Genomic DNA, 20922 nt, shown 5'->3' on the forward strand with positions numbered 1-20922 from the left:
GGAATCGAGATTTTAGGATGGTTTCACAACAGTACAAGGACAATCGTCTGAAAGCAAAACAGGGAAAGCACCAAGTAATGGTACTTCGAACTTGCATGAAAAGCAATATAAGGATTAAACTTATTTGCTGATGAAAACAATGAAGCAGAACCAACAAGATGTCTCAAGCTACCTGGAGTTGAACTTGATGATGTGCTAACGTTTACCACTCATATCAGCAATTTGTGCAAGAAAGTGAGCCAGAGACTAGATGTCTTATCAAGATTTCGTAACATAGTTCCCACCAAGGAAAATTAACAATTTACAAGTCAGCAACTTTTCTCATTTGACCTACTGCAGTTCAGTCTGGTACTTCTGCAAAGTAGCAAGTAAAAGGAAGATAGAGAGACTCCAAGAGAAAGCCTTAGAGTTGCATATCTCCAGAACAGATGACTGCAGGAAGATCATGACAAAGTATACTTAGGCTTCTCATTACACTTTACTTTAGCATTGGACAGAGTATATGTAAACAAACATACTCAAATTTCGTGAACTTACTCAAGCTCTGCAAAGAACCATACTAAGGCTTGATGAAATAGTTAAAGTATATGTAAAGAAGCATACTTCAGCTTCATGAGGAAGTATTTTTCAGCTTTGCTTTGGAGCACACCTGAGCTTTCTGATAAAGTAGTCTTAAGCTTGACAAAGAAGAAAGGCGCATTTAACAAAGCAAGCTAGATGCAGGTCAACTGTTTGAAAAATTCAGTTCAAAACAATTTAATCAGAAATACAATATAGAATCTTTTATTGAGAACAATATTTCTGATTTTACATTTGAATTATTTGAAACAACATATTACAAATTTTAGAAACTATAAAATTCATAGAAACAAAAATGAATTTGGTTCTCTAAATCACTTTCAACTTTGAAACAAACTTATGTTGATACAAAATTTTTTTCAAAATTGCTAGCAAAATAATAGAATATCTTCGAACTTCTTAGAATTTTATTCTTGATTTGCTTTTTTCAAAATCTAAGTCAGAATCTAGAATTGGGCGGGAACAATTCTAAATCTTGAAATGTAAAATCTCTTGTCAGGTCCTTAACTGCCTTTTTGTAAAGGTCCATTTTCATTGTTCGAAGTGTAGATCGATCAAAAGCTTCTTTGTCCACCAACCCTTCAGCTAACAACACTGCATTGTCACATAAATCGTTTTCTTTGTGAAGGCTGTGTACCAGCTGATGCCTAAGGGCTTCTGGGCCGGTATATCTTTTCCCAAAGACCAAAAAGTCCATTAGGGATCGTTTTTGAGTCACCTTGGCTGCAAGGAGATCACATACTCCAGGTGGAAAACGCAATTTAAGCCTCACTTCATTCAGACATAGCCAACCACGGTCTTCTCTCATTAGACGGTAATCATGAGCCATGGCCAGAAGGCCTCCAGCTGCAAACGCATGTCCTACAACATGAATACATAGGTAAAACAAACAGAAAATCTATCAGGGGCGAACATACTACAGCCTATTTAAAGGCAGTGTGTCGTCTCCATGACTGGCTAATACTAACTGAAAAGCATCACCTTAAATGAGGGTCTTCCTCTGCCATTTTTGCATCCAAATTTAGTTATTGTGGGTGAACAAAAAATGCCTATTCTTTATATCGTCTAAACTGAGTTAGATGTTTGACACCAAACAAAGCTTACTTCAACACATTCAGTGAGAGTATATTAAGGTGGTTTTTCATTCTAATGGATTATTTGTGCATTCATTCAACCAACATGAATATCTTGGTTATTAAGAGAAATTTTGAGAACAATGAAGGGCAGACTGTTTTTAAGATAGGCTAACAGCCAGGGCACATGCTCTCACAATAAAATTAAGACAGCAGCATTTACTTAATTTAAGAGTTTGATAGATCACATACTGTCTTAAATGTAAGCATATATTTACTTAAGTCATCTGGATTCAAAGATTTTGCTACATGATCATTTACAAATCCCCAAACCATGCCTCAAAATCAACAAGGGGGAAGGTTGCAATGTGTGCATTTTATGTGACCTCAAAAAATGAAATTAAACTGAAGGAAAAGTGCCAAAATAGCATAATGATGAATGCTGGCAAAGGCATTTCATGATAGCAAGCCATTGCTCATTCATCCCAATTATGATAAGTTAACAACTATCAAGTGCAACAAAAATGTGACCAAAGCTTGACATTTGATTCAAGTATCTGATTTTTTTCTGATTCAGTCCATATTTCTGGGATGGGCAATGTATATTCATGCAAAAGAACAGTGGTGCAAATTCAATCATATAAAATGGTGTCAAGAGAAAAATGGTGCCATTTGTCCCAATAATAAGTGTTGAAAGAAAATCTTTTGCAATTCAAAGACTGATACTTGTCAATACGATCAGAATAAGGAATATCAAAAAAACAATTTGGCTCTAACTATTCAGACATAGGAAACTAAAAGATTTGAAAAAGGGAATTCTTCCAGAATCCATTCAGACTCGAAATAAACATTTTCAAAAATATTGAGTTGAGGCTTGACAAAATTTATAGCATTGTTACAAAATACTTAGTGCAACGGTGGTACTGCAAAAAGCCTATGAAAAGCTTTATCATTCATCACTACAAAGCCATGCGATTTTTGGTTGGCAAGTGATTTATTATCTGGGTTGTCAATATCAAGGTACCAAAAACCCATGATGAGATCATCCTGGGCAATTAAATCGGGCTAAAACGTTTTCCTGGAAAAGCTGTACTTGCAGGCCTGATAGCTGAGAACTGGAATTTGCATGCGACGTATATGGCCAAAATGACAGTGCACACACACGAGAACTGTCATACTCTGCCAGATGGGGTAAAAGGCTGATAAGCAAGCAGTTTTATAATTTTATATTGAAAACTAAATATTTTTGAAAATTTAATCACTGCAAAAATTTATTGCTGCACAATTTTCTTCTATCAGTGCAGAAACTGGTCATCACTGCACCTTAGATATTGCCTGCTTGCCAGTCTGCAGGCTTGTCTAATGAACACAAAAACATTGGCCGGACAGAAAAACATAGGGATGCATACACATTTTTCTGGGTACTGGAAATTTTTTCAATACACCAAGTATTGAATGAAATATGAGGCACAACTTTTCAGGGTTGCTCAATGAAATCTGAAAGCTTTATGAGGTAAAATGAAGGGGGGTCGAGGGGTACTCCCCAGGAAAATTTTTAAGGGCCACACCCTATAGATTACCGCAGAATGGCACTGGAGTCATATCATATCTCAGTATTTCTATTGATATTTTGAAATGAGCTCTGCTTGCCCTAAAGCCTAGAGAACTAGCATATTCCAATTCTCTGAGAAACTACAGTGTTAGGTTCATTGTCAATTTCCTGTTAAGAAGAAGCATTACTAACAAGGGGCATGAAAAGGTCTGAATCAAAGAAAGTAAGATTATTTGGGAAACTACAGTATCTGACTTGTGTTCAAGCATGATTATAGGGTCAAGAATTTATTCTGTAAGATCGATCATTGTGTGGACTGAATTAAAATTAAAATCAACTGACTGGGTGAGCTTTTGGGGGGTTACATTCAAATCCAACACCCCACCTAGAAGTTTGGCTAGTACAAGGGAGGGGGGGAAAATAATTGAAATTTAATCATTCAAAATGTATGACTGACCCAATGCTAAATTATAATCTGAAGTCAGAATTTTGTGGAATGCTTTAAAGCGCTTTCGCAGGAATTATTGGTCCGCTATTTAGCGAGCGACATTCGATTAGACATTCAGTTAGACATTCGAGTATACATTCGGACTTTGATTACTTCTTACAAAAAAACCATAAAAGATAATGAAAAGATATTTCATAGTGGGAAACTTGGCTGGATTCTTTGTCGATTCGTGTATCTTGTTTATATTAAGACACGCTATGCTTTAAAAGGTAAGGCAAAACATCGAAAATTTTTGTACACGGCCTAAATGTTCGAGTAAAATAGACATTCGCAGTGAAATATCACAACCTAATTTGAAATGATTTCTGGCGCTAAGGAAGAAACAAATTAGCGAAATCGACTCAAAAAAACATGAAACATACCTTTCCTTCAACTTTTCAGCAAATTCAAGGGAAAAACTACCAATTTCGAACATCCTCTTCAACTAGCAACAAGCTCCGAGGAAACCCCAATTTGTAAACTTGCAAAAACTATCTCCCTAAATAACGTCTGCCAGGCTGATCGGAATATGATGAAACTTGGTAGGATTGCTAGAAATAATGTACGTAACATGTTTTTTGGGTCTGGTTGCGATTTTTTGGTTTTGTGCGAATTTATGAAACGACCCTCTATCGAGCTCCATACTGAAGCCTTATAACAGCGACCTCGAATGTCTATCTCCCTAAATAACGTCTGCCAGGCTGATCGGAATATGATGAAACTTCGTAGCGTTGCTAGAAATAATGTACTTAACATGTTTCTTTGGGTCTGGTTGCAATTTTTTGGTTTTGTGCGAATTTATGAAACGACCCTCTATCGAGCTCCATACTGAAGCCTTATAACAGCGACCTCGAATGTCTATCTCCCTAAATAACGTCTGCCAGGCTGATCGGAATATGATGAAACTTCGTAGGGTTGCTAGAAATAATGTACTTAACATGTTTCTTTGGGTCTGGTTGCGATTTTTTGGTTTTGTACGAATTTATGAAACGACCCTCTATCGAGCTCCATACTGAAGCCTTATAACAGCGACCTCGAATGTCTATCTCCCTAAATAACGTCTGCCAGGCTGATCGGAATATGATGAAACTTGGTAGGGTTGCTAGAAATAATGTACTTAACATGTTTTTTTGGGTCTGGTTGCGATTTTTTGGTTTTGTACGAATTTATGAAACGACCCTCTATCGAGCTCCATACTGAAGCCCTATAACAGCGATCACGAATGTATATCTCCCTAAATAACGTCTGCCAGGCTGATCGGAATATGATGAAACTTGGTAGGGTTGCTAGAAATAATGTACGTAACATGTTTTTTGGGTCTGGTTGCGATTTTTTGGTTTTGTACGAATTTATGAAACGACCCTCTATCGAGCTCCATACTGAAGCCCTATAACAGCGACCTCGAATGTCTATCTCCCTAAATAACGTCTGCCAGGCTGATCGGAATATGATGAAACTTGGTAGGGTTGCTAGAAATAATGTACTTAACATGTTTTTTGGGTCTGGTTGCGATTTTTTGGTTTTGTGCGAATTTATGAAAGGACCCTCTATCGAGCTCCATACTGAAGCCCTATAACAGCGACCTCGAATGTCTATCTCCCTAAATAACGTCTGCCAGGCTGATCGAAATATGATGAAACTTGGTAGGGTTGCTAGAAATAATGTACTTAACATGTTTTTTTGGGTCTGGTTGCGATTTTTTGGTTTTGTACGAATTTATGAAACGACCCTCTATCGAGCTCCATACTGAAGCCCTATAACAGCGACCTCGAATGTCTATCTCCCTAAATAACGTCTGCCAGGCTGATCGGAATATGATGAAACTTGGTAGGGTTGCTAGAAATAATTTACTTAAACATGACTATGGCTATATAGATCAATTTGTTAAATGATGAAGTATAGGAAAACTTACAGTGATTTTTCTGCTACGCGGAAATTTGCTAATCAGCAAACATTTGATTTCAAATTGTTTAAATTTGAATACAAAATTATGGGGGGTGGGGGGTGGGGGGGGGGGTGGGGTTGTTTGGGGCTGACGATATTGCGGTATTTCGGTAATCTTCTTCAAATTTGGCGGAATTTCGGTAATGAGAAAAGTCGGTGGTGAATGGTTTTTAGCGAATTCAATGCCCAGCGTGCGGTATTGGCCAGTTCTGAATTAAACAATGTAGCAGTTTAATTAGAAATGTGAGAGAAATGCTAGCGGTGATATCTTGTCATATCCATGTTGTAACCTTCGTGATTTTTTGCTGATAAATACCAATTTTCATTCTCTCCATTTTAAATGGCGTTACCCTTGATTGAAAAATTCTCAAGTTGCGACTACAAATGTACTTGATTTAATTTCTAAAATGACTAATACATAACCAGACTCGCTGGAGAGCTATAGCGACACATTTATCGTTTTGCCCACTTTTCATATACAACATGTCATACATAAAAAGTAAACTCGAGGAGTCCCCTATTTTTGAGGACACTTAGGAGGAGTCCCCTATTTTTTCAATAGCAACTTAATTTGAAATCTACTGTGTAAGAATTGGTCACATGTTTTCATTTTTGCTTTCGAAAACAGTACAGTATTAATAAAGTACATCCGTGTTTAGCTTTTGTAATACATATAGGTTGTTGTATCTTCCTCTTATATGTTTTTGAGGGAAAACCCAATTTAGAACTTTGTTGTATCGGATTTGCTCCAAACTGAGCCATGGCCCCCTTTTTCTTCACGGTGTTGCTGCTGCTAACCGCTTCTGTTCTATATAAAGCCATCAGCATAGCAGAACAGCACTTTTTGACTGGGCGTTAAAAGCATTCAACTTTCCAAAGAAGGAACTGAAAGATATATTTCTAGTTAAAAAGTAGAATTAAATTTGGGCTGTTTCAGTTCCTTCTATAGTCTCTGGAGTCCAAGGTATGCTTCGAAAAATTGTGCTACGTCACGAATGGAAGAATAAGATTTTGATGTTCCACGTGGATCTTTTCTTGGATTTATAATCTGGATTTGTATTTCCTTGGATCTTTTTTTAAACTAACAATTTGTATCATTGAGTAAAGCACAGTAGACAGGAGCATCGTGACTGAGAGGGTGTGGGGGATGTGACATCCCCAAATAGTATCCCAATAGGAAATTACAGGTAAAATCTACTCAGAAAGAAACGCTTTAGGTAGTTCAGAGACCTTCACGTCTTATGATCAATAAAGGATCAAGCAAAGGTAGTTGCTCCGTTGGTTACGTATGATATTCCTTGATATCAATGAAGGTAAACAATCTAAGCATTAATAATTTGAAGATTTCTTGTTGGCACTAAATCAAAAAATCCAGGCCCCCTTTCGGTAAAATTGTGCATTGTGTCAACTTCCCTAAAGTTTCTCGGTAAAAGCGCCAACTGCAATTCACAATGAGCACCAGAACTTTTTTTTAACATTCAAAAGAAATGCTAAGATGTAAAGAGGGATCTAAAATTGACTTTTTATGCTTTTGGTACGTTCATATACCTAGTCTAAATCGATGTATATAAATAATTTACATGTATATTAGTAATCATGTAAGTTAAACGAGTAGAAAAAACAAAGTATAACAAAAATCAATCTCAATAAGTATGAACAAATAAACCCCTGTAACAATGTAGTATTGTAACAAGTTTTATAAGAGAATGTAAGTTGTCATTTGCTATAAAGATGAACTTTCAATAAATCACTACTAATTCTGCAACCTGTCGTTAGTCTTCTTCTGAGGTTCACCATACCTGATACAAAAATCGCAACCGACCCAAAAAAACATGTTAAGTACATTATTTCTAGCAACCCTACCAAGTTTCATCATATTCCGATCAGCCTGGCAGACGTTATTTAGGGAGATATACATTCGTGATCGCTGTTATAAGGCTTCAGTATGGAGCTCAATAGAGGGTCGTTTCATAAATTCGTACAAAACCAAAAAATCGCAACCAGACCCAAAAAAACATGTTAAGTACATTATTTCTAGCAACCCTACCAAGTTTCATCATATTCCGATCAGCCTGGCAGACGTTATTTAGGGAGATAGACATTCGAGGTCGCTGTTATAGGGCTTCAGTATGGAGCTCGATAGAGGGTCGTTTCATAAATTCGTACAAAACCAAAAAATCGCAACCAGACCCAAAGAAACATGTTAAGTACATTATTTCTAGCAACCCTACCAAGTTTCATCATATTCCGATCAGCCTGGCAGACGTTATTTAGGGAGATAGACATTCGAGGTCGCTGTTATAAGGCTTCAGTATGGAGCTCGATAGAGGGTCGTTTCATAAATTCGTACAAAACCAAAAAATCGCAACCAGACCCAAAGAAACATGTTAAGTACATTATTTCTAGCAACCCTACCAAGTTTCATCATATTCCGATCAGCCTGGCAGACGTTATTTAGGGAGATAGACATTCGAGGTCGCTGTTATAAGGCTTCAGTATGGAGCTCGATAGAGGGTCGTTTCATAAATTCGTACAAAACCAAAAAATCGGAACCAGACCCAAAAAAACATGTTAAGTACATTATTTCTAGCAACCCTACGAAGTTTCATCATATTCCGATCAGCCTGGCAGACGTTATTTAGGGAGATATACATTCGTGACCGCTGTTATAAGGCTTCAGTATGGAGCTCGATAGAGGGTCGTTTCATAAATTCGTACAAAACCAAAAAATCGCAACCAGACCCAAAAAAACATGTTACGTACATTATTTCTAGCAATCCTACCAAGTTTCATCATATTCCGATCAGCCTGGCAGACGTTATTTAGGGAGATAGTTTTTGCAAGTTTACAAATTGGGGTTTCCTCGGAGCTTGTTGCTAGTTGAAGAGGATGTTCGAAATTGGTAGTTTTTCCCTTGAATTTGCTGAAAAGTTGAAGGAAAGGTATGTTTCATGTTGTTTTGAGTCGATTTCGCTAATTTGTTTCTTCCTTAGCGCCAGAAATCATTTCAAATTAGGTTGTGATATTTCACTGCGAAATAATGTCTATTTTACTCGAACATTTAGGCCGTGTACAAAAATTTTCGATGTTTTGCCTTACCTTTTAAAGCATAGCGCGTCTTAATATAAACAAGATACACGAATCGACAAAGAATCCAGCCAAGTTTCCCACTATGTAATATCTTTTTATTATCCTTTATGGTTTTTTTGTAAGAAGCAATCAAAGTCCGAATGTATACTCGAATGTCTAACTGAATGTCTAATCGAATGTCGCTCGCTAAATAGCGGACCGGAATTATTGCTGTGCACACATTGTGAGACAAATTGACAAATACTTTGCCCATTAGAAGCTCGCTGCACGCATCAGACCAAAACTGAACAGTGTGCACACATTGCACACTTTGTTAGCACTCTTGCAAACATTTGCACACATGCACACATTTATATTTGCTCTTGCACACACAACATCTTGTCGAAAACTGCCATGCTCTGCAGACTGGCCTACTCTTGAACCTCTATGTCTGATACTTTTTAAATGCAGTATTCATTTCATATCATATCTCACCATTTATTGCAGCAATTGTTGGAACTGGGAATGTCACAAAACGAGCTAATAGCTTTGAGTAATCCTTCATAAATTCTGAAGCCTTTTCTCTGCTAATATTAAGCACAAAAGGTAGATCAAGGCCATTAGAATAAAATTTGCCACGTCCGGTCGTAATGAGAGCATCAACCTCGCTATTATTTTCCACCACGTCTAAGGCGCTGTTAAGATCCTTTATGAAATCAATATTAAATCTATTTTCCCCGCTAATCATCTCTAACACTGCACATCTTCGAACAAGTGATATTTGGACAAGAGAACTAGCAACTTTCATGCTCGCCATGTTGGTTACGTCATGAAGCGATAAGCGCCTCGGTAACCTGTGTTAGAATTTAACACGAGGCTGGCAGAGCGTAATGGCGGCAGCAGTCAAGTGCGTTCAGCGAGCCCTTGGTACAAAACTTGTTCGTTGCACTGCAAGGCTTCATCAAAGATCAAATCTAGCATGTACGTATGTTCTTGGCTCGATCAGCATTGAGTATTTGCTATAAAAATGCTTCTTTAAGGTCTACGTCAACTGTCTGCACTGTCAACCATCAAATTTCTGTTATTTACAAATTTTTCTTAAGAAACTAGGAGATCCCGAGATTGATTCGATTTAATAAACAATGTACCTGAGACACTTTGTGCTGGGCCATGACGAAAGTTAATGACGAAAATTACCGAATGTGAGTTTAGGGCTGGAAAATGTCAGGCAGTGGCGCTGCCAGGAAATTTTTAGCACAAATTCGTTGTAGGAAATTGTTGCTGTTTGCCAGGAAATTTTAAGCGTGAAATCTCCATTGCTTGATTTTAATATGAACATTAAATTCATGTTACACTCTTTCTCAGGCTTGGCCGTTTGTTAATTGGTTTTATTTTGTAGCAGCAATTTCTCCCTTCATTGCATTTTTGCAATTAACTTTTTGCTTGTTCGGCGGTTTTCGTGATGATAGGCATAAACTTCGATCTATTTGGAAAAGGATAGTTAAGCGAAAGGTATGTTTGTAGCAATTAGAACCTTTCAATCTTAAGAAAAGGCATATTTTTTGGAAGAAAAGTCGAAGAAATTGGTAGGAATTGTAGATCTCTCAAAGAGAACAGGGTACTCTGTCTTGCAGATCAAAAACGACAACCAAAACATGGAATTCTACTATCCAGCAGCATTTACTGAAAAACCTAGATTGGGTGAAAAACTATAACGGCGACATGTTTTGCATTATTGGCAAAGCCTGATCATCGTTCTATCTAGCAGTTTGTGAATCTATCTACTATATAAACATGATCGACCGCTTCTGTGTAGACAGAAGAAGTTTGTTTTCACCTTAGGACTCCCTTGGTAACATTTTCAATAGGAAAACGGCACTGATTGGACAACCTCAACAGTCATGTGCTCGCATTTTCTGATTGGCCTACTTCGATCCAAAACTGGGTATTTACATTTCCTAGCATAGGGTTACCATCTATGTTCTGATGTTTTATACTCTGAAGAGTGCTAGACGAATAACTTTGGTTTGTTTCAAAATTTGTTTTTCAAAGCTATTTTCAAATTCTGTATAACAAAAAGATTGTTTGGCAAGAGAATTGTTATTTTTGTTTGTGCCAGCTTTACATGAAACTGAAAGAGTCATGCCTAAAGCAAATACAAATTGAAAGAAAGAAACAGCATACTCCTTGACTTCAAGACAGTTTAAAGGCAACCGATAGATACTAAAGGGGAATAAGCCATCTGTCGAGTGTCTTTAAAGTATGTTCTATGTGTTACTGATTTAGCTCGCCTCAGCTAATGAGTTGAGCGATTCACAGCTCACCTACAAATATACAAATTGCCAGGCCTGGAATTTCATCCTGTACCATATGCTTCACACTTAATGTAAATTTGTAGTGTTACAAGACTGACACAAGAAGGTGTAGTGTTGACATCACTGTATTGATAATGAAGTTTATTACATTGATTTGATATCTACTAGTGATTATCATGAATTGAAGCTGTAGGTTTGGTCAACTTGAGCTTCTGCATTTTGGCTAAAAGCTTACAGTTTTCCTCATTTGTTTTAACCTAAAAAAGTTAAATTCTTCGGGTTTGGTTAAATTCCAATATTGTTTCCCAGACTAATTTTTTAAGTTATGATGTGGGATTTCCAGGAAGAAAGCATGCTGAAAAAATATCCTGAAATGTTTCAGAGTGACTCATAAACAAGTTTTAATTAAAGTTTGTGCTGGATTTTGTCTGCTGGCTGGCTTTTACATAGCATCATTCCAGTAATCATAAATTGTACCCATTAGATTTGAGCAATTAATTAAAGAGACAGGGCAATGGAGTGCTATGAGTTGATCATACTTATAGATTTTTGGAGTTTTAGAGGTGTAAAATGATTGTAGTTGGCCTGAGATTTTATTATGTTACTCAGTCTTCGTCATAAGGAAATCACCATGCGTGTGGCAAACCATTATTTCTTTCATGCGTGCGATTCACACTTTTAAAAATCAGGCTATTTCGGACCCTGTTTACACAGTCCTGTTCAGAAACGGAACCGCGATGGTACAAAATTTGTTCTCTTTCGTAACAGGGTCAAAACCATTCCGGATGGCAGAGCAAAATTAGCCCGGTTCCAGAGTGCTAGCGTAAACGAAAGGGCGAACCCCGACCGTTTTGTCACGGTTCCAAACTTGCACGCAAGGCCGCCTAGAGAATTGGAGGCCCTGGGGCAAAAGCAGAGAACTAGGTCCTTGCGAGCGAAGCGAGGAGAACAATTTTGCGACCACGCCCTTTAAACTAGCTTAAATTCATTCATTCGCTTAAAATGTTTTATTGTTTATTGGCATAATTTTGTTACTTTTGATCAATTTTATTTCAAAACAGAATTCATTACTTTATAAGGCCCTCTACACCTCGAGGCCCTGGAACAATTTACAGAGAGCTTGAGTGTTTCTGCTGTGTTCATTCCGAGAAAATTCGACATTACAGGACAACTATAGGGATGATTGATACAGTGGCGTAGATAAGGGAGGGGGGGTCAAGGGTGGGACAAACCCCTCCCCCTGTACATCTAAACTGCTGTTTTGTCGGAAAACTTCTGATCTGATCGGAAATTTACATGGTTGTCTATTTAAATCCAAATGTTACATTTTGAAAGAAACGATTTTAAAGCGAAATATGGTGTTCTCTTCTGTTGTTCTGAATCAGATTGGCAATCTCTTTCAATAAGGTCGGAAAATCTAAATTTCTTGCCCCTTTTATGAATTTTCGCTCTGCATCACTAGATTGATATTGACCTTGATTGTCGGAAGATCTTCTTTTTGCGGGTCTATTCGCCGCCTGCCTCTCGCATCCATGATAAAAAAGCCCATTTTCTTTTGAGCAATTTTATCGATATTTACCCCGATAATGGCGAAAACGAGAAGGTAAAAGTTTTGGACACTACCTGACGACCGCCATGTTTCCGGGAGAATTTGAACAAAGCAAAGCAATAAGCCACGATAGAGAGCGAAATAGGCACTATTTAAAGAATTAGCTGATGTTGCTAACTTATGAAAAACAGAACTTCCAAAGTTTCGTTGAAGAAAACAATTTTATTCAGGTCAAAAACGACGGTCAAATATATAACTCATGCGTGCGATCAATCGCTCGCATTATTGGTGTCATGCGTGTGCCGATGCGTGCGCGTGCGATCGCACGCATTAAACGACAAAGACTGGTTACTAATTTATTTATTTATTTGCCCAATAAACCACCCTATGGTAGCTGAAAATTTATTTTTGTTGTTCAGGAAACCAAGTTAATGCCTAGATTTCTTTCAAAGTCATTGGTTCAATGTTGTAAAAGAAGTGTTCTCATGCTTTAGCAAATGAAACATTTCTCTTTTGATTCAAGTATTTTTAAAATGTAAGAATTTACCTCAAAGTATTTGCCATAATCAAAAGATTTCTTCCAAATCATTTATTAGTGTATTAATTATTTTAAACTGGTATTTAAAATGTAATCTTTTTGCCTCTTTAGGTTTTTGCACTACGGCAGATGTCAAGGGAAGCAAATATTTAAGTGGCTTTGATAAAATACAAGAGCTGCAAAAGTATGCGTTGATTTTTTTTTCATTTTCTGAAATTTTATGTAATACGTTCATTACATACATTCATTACATGAAAATCTGCATAATTTGTTGTTTCTACAGGCCAGTTCCTTGACTTTCGTGCTTGGAATACTAAAAATGTATCAATGATTTGAGAAAGTTTGGAAGAATTTGAGAAAAAAATCCATCCTTCTTTTGTATTCTTAAGCTTTTATGTATTTATGTTAGGGGCTCAAAGCTAGGGGAATGAGTTTGGAAATACTTTATACTGAGGATAACACTTGCACTTGTTTTCTTATTATCAGTATTTGACTATCCTTGATGTAAAAACCATTGAATAAAGCTGTGACAAATTCGAATGGAGTTTCAAGCATATAATTTGCGTCTTTTTTTGGGTTATTACTATTTTATTACTTATTTCTACTATCATTATTATTATTATTACTTATACTTTACTTAGTGCAAATCAAATGGTTCAAAGAATTTTCAGTTTGGAGATGGCAAACGAGGTGAGCTTTTAACCTTTTAGGGGTGAAAATAAAGCCTTAAGCAAATGAAATTAGCAGATTTGGAATGAAGCCTGGAGAATCGGGAATGATCTCTTTGTGAATCGCAAATGAGAAACCAAGCAATCATGAAGGAAAACATGAGCTGCATTTGAAAACGTTAAATCTAGTGCGGTAACCAACATTGATAGATAATCAGACTAAGCCATGTTTTAATTGAAGATGAAGAGAGCTCGTCTCAAAATATGGCGATTAATTTACCGAAGCCTGTTGAAGTCAAACTCGTATTAGACATGGTGTGGTCTGATCATCTATCAACGTTGATTACCACACTACATTTGCCTTGCTGGAATGCAACTCAAGCTGTTCCTCATGAACTATTTACTTTATATTGGTTCTTACAATGTTTATAAAATATTGGAACCTTGTCCTCCTTATTTTCAAATCAATCAAATGTAATTACTGGCTGTATTTGAAGATCTCCACATTGATTGATTTTCTATTTTAAAATTTTGCAAAACAATGATCAGGTTATTATACATCAATGATTTCCGTTATGCATTTTTGCATCATTTCAATTTTTTTGTGTCATTTCAAATTTTTTGTATCATTTCAAATTTTTTGTAGCGTGACAAACGTAGAGTGAAAAAGGACGAAATATTCGACACTTTCTCTGAGAATATCGAGAGACAAAGTATGAATTTTTTCAACTTCTGTTTTGATTTATGTGAAATTTATTTAATGATTTTTTTATTTATCTTTTTAAGGGCATGTATCATGAACATGATTGGCTAATGCAATGCAATTATATTTTTTGTTTAGTGCAAAGCATGGAAAGTCACAAAACAATGGAATTCCACTCCAAACGCTTTTGTTTTGTTAACCAACTGTTGATGCGACATATCTCCTTTAATATGTTGTCTATATTCCAAATTCAATTAGGACTGCCTTCCTCAATTGTCAATCATTTGTTTAGACTTGACTTGTTCTTTCTGGTTTGACTTGTTGACTTTTTTCTGCTTGTCAGTCAGTGATCTGGGACACAAAAAGCTTTCGTAAAAATTATATGGTGATGATATGGTCAATTTAGTATAGATCTTAGGTTTTGACAGATCCCTAAACAGTTAAGGGACATCATTGCATATAGATTTAATCCAAAATGCCCTATTATTTTACATATTTCTTTATTCTACCATGTTACTATAATGTACATAGCCTCATTTTGTATATCTATTGCTATAATGTATTTATCTCTTATCTGTTTATCTGTATATCTCTTCCTATAATGGATATAGCTTCATTCTGTATGTATGTTACAATAATGATAAATGTATTTGGTTGACGCTGGATTGGCTCTTACTTCAGATAGGAGTCTCAGTTACAAGACGCTGAGGCAAACCGATGCGCTTCCTTTTGCCAAATGAGAGTGAAAGACACTCTGCTTTTGCAGGTGAAGTGAAAGTCAATCCGCTTCACATTTAATCCCGTATAAACAACCCTCAAGCCAAGCTGCCTCTTTTACCTCTTACCGTATTGCTAAAAAAAGTGCGCAGTTTTTTCAGATAGTAGTTTCACTTGAAATTCCGTCCAAACGGAAAGCCCTTCTTTAATATTTCTATCAATTTCATTGGACATTTTAACTAAGAGGCGTTTTCTTTTACCTTCCCTGTTTTTTATTTTGGCGCCAATGGTGTGATCTCAAGGAAGCTCCTTCGCCAAAAAACCAGAACGTAGCTATCCGGCGTTGTGTAAAATGGATGCAAAACAAAGTGAAGAGCAATCCGAAGTCGTATTAACTTTTCCAAATGCGGAATGCAATTACTTCTGGTTTGGAGGACAATCCGAAGTGAAAACCAATCCGGCGTCGTGTAACCATGCCTTAAATGCGATTTTAGATTAACAAGTATTTGTGGTTTTCTATGGCCCCATTTGCTTATTAGAATGTTCTCTGATTGCTCTAGTTGCTGAGTACACGATGAGAATAAAGCTGTTGTTAGAACACTGTCAAGCCAATAAGCAGGTACATCTATCCATACAACTATGTCTATTTCTGCTGTGGACGGCACAGAATATTGTATTTTGTTTCATGTTCTTTAACAGTGATATATAAAAAACAACTATCCAGCTTCTCTTCTTTTATTTGCTTTATGCTTTAACGTATATTTTGCAATTGGATGTTGAGCATGTCATGGCCGCAAATAGATTTTTTCTTCTCGGAACCTATTCATTTCTATGTAAAATCCAATTCTATTAATAAGATATTGCATCAAAAATTCCGCAAAAATTGAATATTACTAATGTGATTTGCATTTTCAAATGTAGTTAATTGACAATTTCAAAGAAAATATATCCCTTGCTGTAATGACTGAAGATAAGATATTTTTTTCTAAAATTCTTGTTTTTGACATTATTTTTGCCAACTCTGAAAGTTTTCTGGGAACCCAGTTACAGGTTCCGATCCTATTCGCAGCTCTGGTGCAAGTATAATTAAACATGGCGACAGTTTTTCATTGCTGTAATTCAAATAGGTCCAATCGGATTCTATCTGTGCAAATGAAGTTAACAATTTGAAACGTAAAAAAGGTTTATAGATAGAAATTGAACGATTGTGGTATTGATTAATTTCTGTTAAAATAATATTGTTGTTCTTCATAGGACAAAGAAAATAAAGTCTTCTTTATATGGCTTATTGACCAAAGAAAAAAGTTGCTGAAAAGACTGAGGAGAGACGACTTTGAAAAATATTTGCAAACTGTAGAACAGTTGAACATTCCTCCACTTGCTGATCCTAACGACCCAAAGAACAAGTACAAATTTAGAAAGTACAAGATAAATGTTCCGCTCAAGAAGAAAAGAGAACTGCATGAATTCGAATATGATAGGAATTACTAGCTAATCTTTTTACCTGTGTGAATGATCGATTTCAGGTCGTTTGTTCAGTGGGCGGCTAATCAAAGTATACATTTAAGCTTTTTTGCAGAATTCAGTGAAGTAGTTATAACTTATGTTGGCAAAGAAATGTAGCTTTTTTCCTAACACTCTACTAAATCGTATGCCAAACGAATTGCAATTGCCTGATTTTTAGAAGGATTGACACCGATAGATTCCCCTATCACATGTCTTTATGTTTATAAACATCAAGATTTGCGCTTATATTGCTTATGCTTGACGCCAAATAACTCTTGCCTTCTCTCACCTAGAACAGTCACACAGTGATTCGTAATAACCCGTAGGAGTCCGGGCTTTGACATTATTCAGTATACAATTAATTGCATGCTCGTGTTGCCAGTACATGCACGTGGATGAGCGTTTCTGCTCTTCTCAGCTTTCAAGGCTGTTCAATTTTTTTGTCACATTTTTCCAAAATTGATACATCTGGGGTGCATCCTCTTGATATAATTGCTATGTCATGTTACGTCTGCTTGATGTAATTGCTATGTCATGTCATTGCTGATTTGCAATACATCTGCGTGTAATTGCTGATTTGCAATACATTTTTTAAAGTGTACCTAATTGCATTGCAGTTAGATATTCCTCTATCTTTTGACATTTTGCCTATCTTTCAGTTCATTCTCACATCATAGCAATTCTTCTTCTATTCATTCAAATTCCAAAATTTCTCCCGCTAATTAACATGGACATTTTTGCTAACAAATGCAAGTTGCTTTTATCGTCAGGAATTGGGTGAAATTTCAGTTATTTGATCAATTCGAAGATAAGATCTGCGTATTAATCTTTGTCAATATGGAAGAGCACTAGCTACCATAAGTACATTTGCAAATATCTCTGTTCAAACCTCTTTTATGGATTCTCTTTTGCTTTTGGTACCTCGTAGGCAATGCAGATTTTCAAGCGATTTTTTGCGTAAAGTAAGCATTATGCGGTGTTCTATCAGGTATTCTTTGTTTCTTTGATCAAGTTTCGTATGTATGAAGAGTTGTCTATAAACAGTTTCTTTCCACCTTTTGACTGGCTATGATTTGTATGCAGCTTTTTTTCATCATGAATTAACTTCCGGATGAAGCCCTATTTTATTTTCGCTAGCCTAGCCATTTCAAGTATCTTATTCAACTTCTAAAGAAATTATAGAAGACTTGCGAAAATCTTCAAAACTTTTGAGACAGAAATTGCTCAAAGAGGCTCATAATTCTCGAAAAGAGTCGTTAGTTTTTATTTGTTCAATTTAAACCTATTTAACATTTCTTGCAACGATGAAATTTACGTCCAACCATTTAGAGTAGACATACATTATACCCAGGTGGATGTTTATCTTACTTGTCAATGGATCTGTTACCGTGACTCTTTCCTATTTACAAACACTTGTTCAGTACACACAAGATTATACCTCACATCTCAAAGTACTTTACCGTCTGAAATATCTTTCAATACGATGAAACTCAAGTAAGGATTTGAGCATATTTTCGTCGCTAATAAAATGGTTGACTGTTTCTTCCACTGTGGCCTGGTCATTTCTACTTATTGAACAAGAAACCTTTAGAAAATTTATTGAAAAAGCTATGTATCTTATCATAATTTCGAATTCTATTCCAAATGTGGTAAGCATGTTGAAATTATTCTCTTTTTAGTGATGACAAACTGCAGTGGCGAGAGACCTTTAAGTGTTTTGAAACGCCTAAAGAATTATATACGATCAAGTATAGGTCAGACTAGATTTTGGGTAGCTCTTCTCAGCAATAAGCATGGTGTAGTCTTTCGATGGATGACATTATTTCTGACTTTGCAGCTTTAAATGCTCAAAACAGTTTATATGAGGCATCTTATGGCGCAAACCTATTGTTTGCCAGTTTTGTAGTTACATTTTGTCTTCATTGTCTAAAATTGTTGCTTCAGGTTTTTGCAATGTACGTTAATCGCGTTAATGATTTGTTAGAATATTGGCAGAGGTTGGAATATTACAGTATTTTTTTATTGGCCGAAGAAGTTGGCCCTAAAATATCTAAGGCCCCCGGCCCTGGTTTTGAAGAATCCGCCACTGTGTAGCTTTAACGCAAAAATTGACCTAAAGAAAGTCTATTCTCTTTGTAATTTTAAAGTGGATCCCTTTTTAGTCATCAAATATGACTCGGGAAAACTAGAACAACGGCCTAAGAGAAGAAAATGAAAAGTAAAAGCAATGAAGACTTATAGCAAGTGACTAAATTGATCTTTCGAATTGCCATTTACTTTACAACTCCGAGACTTAAATTTGTTGATGATGCCGAACTCGCAGTTCAGATAATTTTTTTGTACAGCAATCTTAATGCGTCTTTGCTGTCAGCTAAAGCAAAATAAATGAGGAAATCATTGTGATGTCCGTTTGCTCTAAATTGAGTAGCAAATTGCACAGAGCTGGCCTCAAGTCTTTTCTAGCAAAGGGTGTACTAAATGGCAAAAGATGGTGTATGTGACCGAAGAGACAATGGAAAGCAGTTAGCAATTCATGCAGCTTTTGGGGCAAAAAAGGTCAGCTGTCAGACTCAAACTCTGAATCAAATGATAGTGTCTTTACTCTGGACAGACTATCACGCCATTAGACCACCTCATGGACGGAAATGCTAAACATAACAAGCGTGGAGGTTAGAGCAATAAGTCTGCTGGAAAACAGTTTGTCCTGAAAAGCCAGCCTAATAGTCATCGTATATTCTCGAGAATAATTCTAAAAGAAATGACAGTTTTTAATTTTGAAGAAGATTTTTATGCCCCCCCCCCCCCTCTTGCTTACTGATTTTTTATGTGGCCCACCTGGAAGGTAAATAAATTATAGGTGACTATAATATCAATTTCTTCCGCCCCACCCCCATCATTGGTCCTTGAATGTCCTAAATTATCTATATCACATGATTGTTCCATGCACACAGAGGCGCTATGGCTCCTAGAAGAGTGCCGGGAAAAAAACCATAGAGGGGCCCATTCTTTCCGGACAAACCATTTTGGTTAAAATAGCATGATAAATAGTAATGACACAACAAGCAAAAGCACTTCTTGGAGAGTTCTTCGGTCAACCTTTGCTAAGTTGGATATCTTTGAAAGGTCATTACTATCTATGCAAGCAGCTCTTCGATTTTTTTGAATATTTGATGTTAAAAATGTAGCTACAATCATTTACAAAAGTTGTGAGACTGCTTTTCCTTCCCACCTCACAATAATGCCAACGTCTGTTTGGCGTATTTTACCCAAAAGAAAACCTGTCGAAATTATGTTGCAAACCATTTATAATTTTGACTTAGGCTTCAGACAGACTTATTTGTTGCTCAATCCTTCCACCGTCCTTTTCCCTCCCCTCGCCCCCTTCAAGCAATGTTGTTTGTTTCGATTTGAAGAAATACGGTATTCTCTCCAATTAACGGACACTCTAAAAAGCGGACACCTCTGATTAGCGGACAGATTTTTTCTGGTGAAAGCCTCCGATCGTTTTCTGGTGAAAGTCTCATAAAAAACTTTCTAAAAAGCGGACACTTAATTAGCGGACACTCTAATTAACGGACAATATTTTTGGCATAAAATAGTCAATTTGGATGTTTTTCTTTCCAATTAGCGGACACTAAAAAGGTTAGGAGCCAGCAAAAAACTAAGACGAATGAATATTTGTTCAAATATCTATTTCAAACACTTTGACAATCTAGTTGGTTTTTTAGAGCTTTGAGCTTCTTTACAGCCCAGTTTACTTGTTCTTGTCCATGAAAGTGGTAAATCACTGGAATCTCCAGACTATAGCCACCTCCAAGATTCAACCTCTTTCCAATAACTTCCTCCGATGGGGGCTAGATGCTTCCGACAGAGGGGCTGTGGCCATCACCTGGCGCCACCACTGATTACACCTTTTAAATACAAAAATCGGGTCTATTTACAAATTTGGGACTTACATTGCAAAACTTTCCAAAAGGCAGACACTTCCAATTAGCAGACACCTTGCTCGTGCCCCGACGGTTTCCGCTAATTGGAGAGAATACTGTAGTTGCAAATCATGTGTGCAAAGACCGTTTACAATAACAAGATCTCAGCAACATTGCTTGAAGGGGAAGGGGGTTAATACAATTTTAGTAGATTACTGTCAATAAATTTGTCCTGATTTCATCACTGGTCTCAACATATTTTGTTAAGGATTACAGATTTCAAAACGCCTCAGCCT

The 20922-nt window shown here is 36.6% G+C and overlaps 2 protein-coding genes across 2 annotated transcripts; one reads left to right on the forward strand and one right to left on the reverse strand.

Moving 5' to 3' along the window:
* Window positions 1–767: 767 nt before the first annotated feature.
* LOC135685840 (uncharacterized) lies at window positions 768–9551 on the reverse strand. The gene is made up of 2 exons (XM_065201926.2): window positions 9200–9551; window positions 768–1440 (listed from the first exon to the last, which is right to left on the reverse strand). Exons 1-2 carry the CDS (start codon window positions 9519–9521, stop codon window positions 1019–1021), a joined length of 744 nt encoding a protein of 247 aa, XP_065057998.2. The 5' UTR covers window positions 9522–9551; the 3' UTR covers window positions 768–1018.
* LOC135685843 (small ribosomal subunit protein uS15m) lies at window positions 9550–16946 on the forward strand. The gene is made up of 6 exons (XM_065201928.2): window positions 9550–9685; window positions 13218–13290; window positions 13748–13796; window positions 14421–14487; window positions 15755–15813; window positions 16449–16946. The coding sequence occupies exons 1-6, from the start codon at window positions 9595–9597 to the stop codon at window positions 16683–16685; spliced, it is 576 nt and encodes a 191-aa protein (XP_065058000.1). The 5' UTR covers window positions 9550–9594; the 3' UTR covers window positions 16686–16946.
* Window positions 16947–20922: the final 3976 nt, after the last annotated feature.

The sequence above is a fragment of the Rhopilema esculentum genome, chromosome 15 (assembly GCF_057945365.1).
Source record: "Rhopilema esculentum isolate cy_ngs chromosome 15, ASM5794536v1, whole genome shotgun sequence".
Taxonomy (NCBI): Eukaryota; Metazoa; Cnidaria; class Scyphozoa; order Rhizostomeae; family Rhizostomatidae; genus Rhopilema; species Rhopilema esculentum.

Bases quoted from the DNA above. Each gene is read 5' to 3' on its own strand.
- LOC135685840 (XM_065201926.2), bottom strand. From the start codon at position 9,521: ATGGCGAGCATGAAAGTTGCTAGTTCTCTTGTCCAAATATCACTTGTT. The intron at 1,441-9,199 runs GTGAGATATGAT...TTCATGTTGTAG, and splicing joins AACAATTGCTGCAATAAATG to GACATGCGTTTGCAGCTGGA.
- LOC135685843 (XM_065201928.2), top strand. From the start codon at position 9,595: ATGGCGGCAGCAGTCAAGTGCGTTCAGCGAGCCCTTGGTACAAAACTT. The intron at 9,686-13,217 runs GTACGTATGTTC...TTGCCTCTTTAG, and splicing joins TCAAAGATCAAATCTAGCAT to GTTTTTGCACTACGGCAGAT. The intron at 15,814-16,448 runs GTACATCTATCC...TGTTCTTCATAG, and splicing joins ACTGTCAAGCCAATAAGCAG to GACAAAGAAAATAAAGTCTT.